General features: G+C 40.3%; 1 protein-coding gene across 1 annotated transcript; it reads left to right on the top strand.

The window, feature by feature from the left end:
- The first annotated feature begins 1037 nt into the window (after nt 1-1037).
- On the top strand, nt 1038-5539 carry LOC115150733 (ubiquitin thioesterase OTU1). The gene is made up of 3 exons (XM_029694325.1): nt 1038-1111; nt 1930-2153; nt 2274-5539. The coding sequence occupies exons 2-3, from the start codon at nt 1946-1948 to the stop codon at nt 2972-2974; spliced, it is 909 nt and encodes a 302-aa protein (XP_029550185.1). The 5' UTR covers nt 1038-1111; nt 1930-1945; the 3' UTR covers nt 2975-5539.
- Nucleotides 5540-6005: the final 466 nt, after the last annotated feature.

Genomic DNA, 6005 nt, shown 5'->3' with positions numbered 1-6005 from the left:
TGCTGTATACTATTCTACTCTACGTATTCTTCAGATATACTACATATTCTATCCATATACTGTCTATAATGTCTATTAGTCCCATCATATACTGTGTGTATATACAGTACCAGTCAAAAGTTTGGACACACCTACTAATTCAAGGGTTTTTCTTTATTTTTACTATTTTCTACATTGTAGAATAATAGTGAAGACATCAAAATTATGAAATAACACATGTAGTAACCAAAAAAGTGTTAAACAAATCTAAATATATTTTATATTTGAGATTCTTCAAAGTAGCCACCCTTTGCCTTGATCACAGCTTTGCACACTCTTGGCATTCTCTCAACCAGCTTCACCTGGAATGCTTTTCCAACAGTCTTGAAGGAGTTCCCACATACGCTGAGTACTTGTTGGCTGCTTTACCTTCAATCTGCAGTCCAACTCATCCCAAACCATCTCAATTGGGTTGAGGTCGGGTGATTGTGGAGGCCAGGTCATCTGATACAGCACTCCATCACTCTCCTTCTTGGTCAAATAGCCCTTACAGAGCATGGAGGTGTGTTTGGGGTCATCATCCTGTTGAAAAACAAATGTTAAACCCTTTTTTGGTTACATGAGTCCATATGTGTTATTTCATAGTTTTGATGTCTTCACTATTATTCTACAATGTAGAACATAGAACAATTAAAGTAAAACCCTTGAATAAGTAGGTGTGTCCAAGCTTTTTGCTGGTACTCTGCGCTATGGCATTGCTCATCCAAATATTTCTATATTTCTTAATTCCATTATTTTACTTTTTAGATTTGTGTGTATTGTTGTGTGTTGTTAGATATGACTACACTGTTGGAGCTAGGAGCACAAGCATGTCCCTACACCCGCAACAACATCTACTAAATACTGTATGTATGTGTATGCGACCATTAGGATTTGATTTGATTATATTTTTTAACTGATAATAAAATCAATCAATCCCCTCTTCAGGCCAAAAGAAAACAAAGCTTGTGTACACGTCATATTTGTGTGTAGTAACAACGTTACGAACGACACAGTTGTGACGTTGTACACATTAGAGACTGTCATTGGATATTGATTGTTCGCGCCGCGGCAGGGTAACACTTTTCATCAGGTAAGCAAATAAATAATGATCCAATTATTAATTAAACAGGTTCATTACGTAGCGTTGGTATCTATGAAGCTAGTTATGTAAAGCAAGGCTGCAATGTCGTTAGTTAGTGTAAAGTACCATATTTATATATTTCTTAATTCCATTATTTTACTTTTAGATGTGTGTGTATTGTTGTGAATTGTAGATACTTCACTGGTGGAGCTAGAAACACAAGCATTTCGCTACACCCGCAATAACATCTGCTAAATATATGTGACCAATACAATTTGATTTGAACAGTTTAGCCAGCTAGCTTAGTAGCCGTTTGCTAGCCAAGCATTGGCTAGCAAATGGTAGCTAGTTGTCAAGCTAATTAGCTAACTACCAATCAGTTCATCAATGATATTGCTCATTCATGAATATTTGTGCTTGTGTTTAGCTAGACAGTTTGAGTTTACCATTTTAATTGAAGCCAGATAGCCAGCTCGTCTAGTATTGTAGCTAGCAGAAGAAGAAGGTGTCCATAGCATGCTAGCTAGCTAGCTTGCTAACTGGTGACTGTGCTGCTAAAACAGAAATACTCTTGGGAGTGGCAGAACAAAGAAATTGTTGCAGTCAGTTGTTTTGCTCGCACTGCTGTGATCAGCAGTTTAGCCACTTGTTTACCTCCACCAAACTGTCATCACCATGGTGTGACATGAAACAAATAACTCTTTCATTAGAAATGTAAGTAAGTCTAGCTTCAAGGTTCCTTGGTCTGAATAAACTGGCATACACTTCACAGGCTTGTAGGTGACTTACAACTTTCCCTTGTTGAATGGTATTTTTTCCTCCCACAGTTTAAGGACCCCCAGGATGTTGCGTCTGCGTTGTAAGACCAAAAATGGGAGCCACATAATGCAGGGCCTGACCCACCAGTCCAGTGTGCAGGAGCTGAAGAGCAAGGTAGAGGAGCTTACTGGTATTCCCTGTGATGTACAGAAGATCATGGTTGGCTACCCTCCCTCCAGCTTGGACATCCGAAACGGAAATGCTCACCTAAGGGACTACCATATCAAATCAGGTAGGCTATGGTGTCTCTTCTCACTTGAATAAATCAAATGTTACTTTCACACAGCTGGATAGACTTCACCCTGCTATGTTATGGCTGCATTTTATTCAGAAAATGACACATTTGTTGCAGGAGACACTCTCATTGTTGAGGAGGAGAAGAACAAGATGAAGACCCAGACCACAAATTCAGCTGTAACCAAGGGACCCTACCTAGAGTCTCTCCCGGTGCTGGCCAGACGGGTCGTTCCAGCAGACAACTCCTGCCTGTTCACCAGTGTCTCCTACGTGGTAGAGGGGGGGGTATATGACCCAGCTTGTGCCCCCGAGATGCGAGGCCTCATCACCCAGATTGTGTCCAGCAACCCCATGGCTTACTCTGAGGCGGTGTTGGGAAAGACCAACGAGGAGTACTGCACCTGGATCAGACGTGACGACACCTGGGGCGGAGCCATCGAGGTGTCCATCCTGTCTAAGTTCCACCAATGTGAGATCTGTGTAGTGGACACGCAGACGGTGCGTGTGGATCGATTTGGTGAGGACGCTGGCTACCACAAACGAGTGCTGCTCATCTACGACGGCATCCACTACGACCCACTACAAAAGGAGACGCCCGGCTCCGACGCTCCACCCCAGACCATCTTCTCCACCAAAGACGACATCATCCTGGCCCAGGCCCTGGAGCTGGCAGATGAGGCGCGAAGGAAGCGGCAGTTTACGGACCTTAACCGCTTTGCCCTGCGCTGCCTGGTGTGTCAGACAGGCCTAGTAGGACAGAAGGAGGCCCGGGAACATGCTAAGGAGACGGGCCATGCCAACTTTGGAGAGGTGTGAGTCAGAGCACTTCCTCCCAGCCACCACGAACCCCCATGCCCCTAAATCTTACAACTGTGTGTCTGTATGATGCTCTACCTCACTTGATCCAGCATCAGACACTGTGTTCAGTATTACAACTACAGCTGTCAGCTTACAGGCTACTTTACTGCAAGGTTATGAGCTCATGAAAAATATCCTGTACAATTGTTTTGGGGACATTTTTAGTCTCACCCAACACACAGTGGGTGATTGTTCGTTGAAGTGTTGTTACTCAGCAATGTAGCATGTGTTCAGTTTGTCAACACTAATGGAGCAGAAAACTTTCTTAACAGAACTGGAGATGCCTGAAAATGCCTTACTTTGACAGTTGACTTGTGGCATAAAAGGTTTAGTATGGCTAGACTCTTCAGTACTACCACAGAAATCAGAAATCTTTTTCCGGGGCCATTGTGGCATGATACAAGTTTGGTTTTACACATCAATGACAATATTCATTTAAAAGTTTTTGTTTGTAGATGCTTCACCAGTACTTGAAAAAAGTGAAAACTGTTGCAAAAGATCAAATATAAACCCAGTTACTTGGTAGAAAAGCTGTTCTTTCATTGTTTTGCAGTGGCAATGTCTTTAATATTAGATAATAGCGGAGTTTAGCTAGATTCCTTATAGGTCAATACAACCCTAAATTCTTCAATGGTGCTGTGACAAGCTTATTTTTCAAATGTAGGCTATTACTAAATTAGTTATTTTATGCAGTGTGAGGTGTCTGCATCTTGGTGTGAAACATTAATATTTAATGCAATTATTATTATGCCATGGTACTCTGCCATTAAAAGGCCTTGGCATTACCCATAGTGGGATTGTTTTTTCTTTTTTTTTTGTGTATTTTATATGGTGTACATTTTTTTTTTACTGAACAAAACATTTGAATTGTTGTATTTTGGAGCTTTTAATCTTGGAATTGATAGATGAATAGACTTTATGATATAGAATGTAAATTTAAGGGATGAATCCTCTTACACTTGCAGTTCAGGTATTGTCTACACAATGTGCTTTGCGTCTCAGCATTCACTTCATGATCGTGTTTTTATCTCCCATTATCCTCACTCATATTGTTGGACTATTGTGAGGGCCACCAAGTGTTGTCATGTTGAACTATGTATGTTAAATCTAAATGCATGTCAGAGGAAGACTTCGACTCTTTATTATGCTTTCACTAATGAAAGCCACCACGGCCTTGCTCTTCCCTGGAAACCCGACGTTGAATTACATTGAATTCTACGTTGGGCAGAAATGACTGTTTTAATCAGGAACGTTTCTTACCTCGACCTCTACCAGCCAGAATGTTGAATAACATGATATTTTAACGTACTTTACTGGTTGTCATGCGGTTGGTCCTTTTGGCGGTAGGAATGTGAGACTATATTCCACAGGAAAGTATAATTACATAAACTTTTTAAAGTGCTGGTAGTGGGTTCAGATTTCTATCACCTGAAAAATGCTAATTTTTGCCTGACGTAGAATTCATTGCAATTCGATGTTGGGTTTCTTGGCAACCCTTGCTATTGAAACAGAGTGTAGAAGACGTTGATATAGATAGTTGAACCCTTTAAACATGAATTCTGACATTTCTTCAAGTGGTTGGTAATGTCACTAGCAAAAAGATTCCACCCATTATTTTTGTTGGCAGAGACCAGTGTAATGGTGATTTGGTTTTTTTCCCCATCAGACTACTAATACAGTCTAAAAGCTCTCGCACATCTATTCTCCTTTTTCGAAACAAAATATATTTTTTAGCTTTTGTCAGCTGGTCATAAACAGATACCAAAGTGTCCCTTTCAGAAAACTTGTGACTTGTTATTTATAGAAAATGTATCAGCACTAGAAATCTTGCTTTACAATGAAATACTCTGGGTCAGGGCCGAGTTTGTGTGGTAGTCTATACTGCCCTACAAAGGCAAAATGCAGTAACTACGAAGTTGGTAAAAAAAATATTTGATCTGTTGTAATGGCCAGGTATGTTTTCTGATTAATGTGGTATTTCATTTCCTGACACAAGAACAAGTCAATTGATCAGAATATATAATGGTGTATCAGAAATTGCTGTCTCTAGACAGAAAAAGACTGAAGACAGATTTTGCAGTAAGAAAAATACCTAGTTTCTGAGTTTTGCCTTTGTAGGGCAGTATATGTTGTCTGTTCTTGCTTGGACTTTCCAAAGCCTTTGACGTGTAAGAGGTATGGGTCTGGGGCATGGTTTTAGTGCAGAGCTCTCCAACCCTGTTCCAGGAGAGCTACCTTTCTGTAGGTTTTCACTCCAACCCTAGTTGTAACTCACCTGATTCAGTTTATCAACCAGCTAATTATTAAAATCAGATTAGGTATGGAGTGAAAACCTACAGGACAGTAAGTAGCTCTCCATGAATAGGGTTGGAGAGCCCTGTTCTATTGGGTGTTGATGTGACTAAAATATGACTTCTCCCATGTTCCATTACATGGATGTTCAAGGACACTTTCAATGACTGTTGCACTACAGAGAAACTGGGTTTACTTGATTTTCACAATAAAAGACACCATTTAGGAGATTATTTGAGTGAATGTGTTTTTGTATTTGGTTTCAGATTCTAATGTGCTTTAAGCCCTGCAAATTGATACCATCTTGTCAACCAATGAATGATCTCTCTTAGCAATAGTACCGCTGCCATTCACTGTTAACCTTTTGCAATGTAGGTTACTCTGTTCTAACAGTGTATAAGGATCTCTGTTAGGCTTTAGTTTCATGTCTTAAAAAATATCTCTGATGGGAGAATGTAATGTGGAGCTATATGACACTAACCCTAGACACCATCATCAGTAACTGAATACAGTAATGTATACATCTGTTTTCCTTATGATAAACTGCACAATACAGATGGGATTCATTTGCAGGATGTCAGCAAAAAGGCCTAGCCCAGGCCGCCGCTAGTGGGCGTTAGATATCGGAAATCTGGTGGCTGCCAAGGGTACAAAAATGGCAATGCTATTGTAGTATACTTTTATTTAAATATTGCAC

Source organism: Salmo trutta, chromosome 16 (genome assembly GCF_901001165.1).
Source record: "Salmo trutta chromosome 16, fSalTru1.1, whole genome shotgun sequence".
Classification (NCBI taxonomy): Eukaryota; Metazoa; Chordata; class Actinopteri; order Salmoniformes; family Salmonidae; genus Salmo; species Salmo trutta.
The sequence above is the reverse complement of the archived record's forward strand: the minus strand, read 5'-3'. Positions and strand labels throughout refer to the sequence as shown.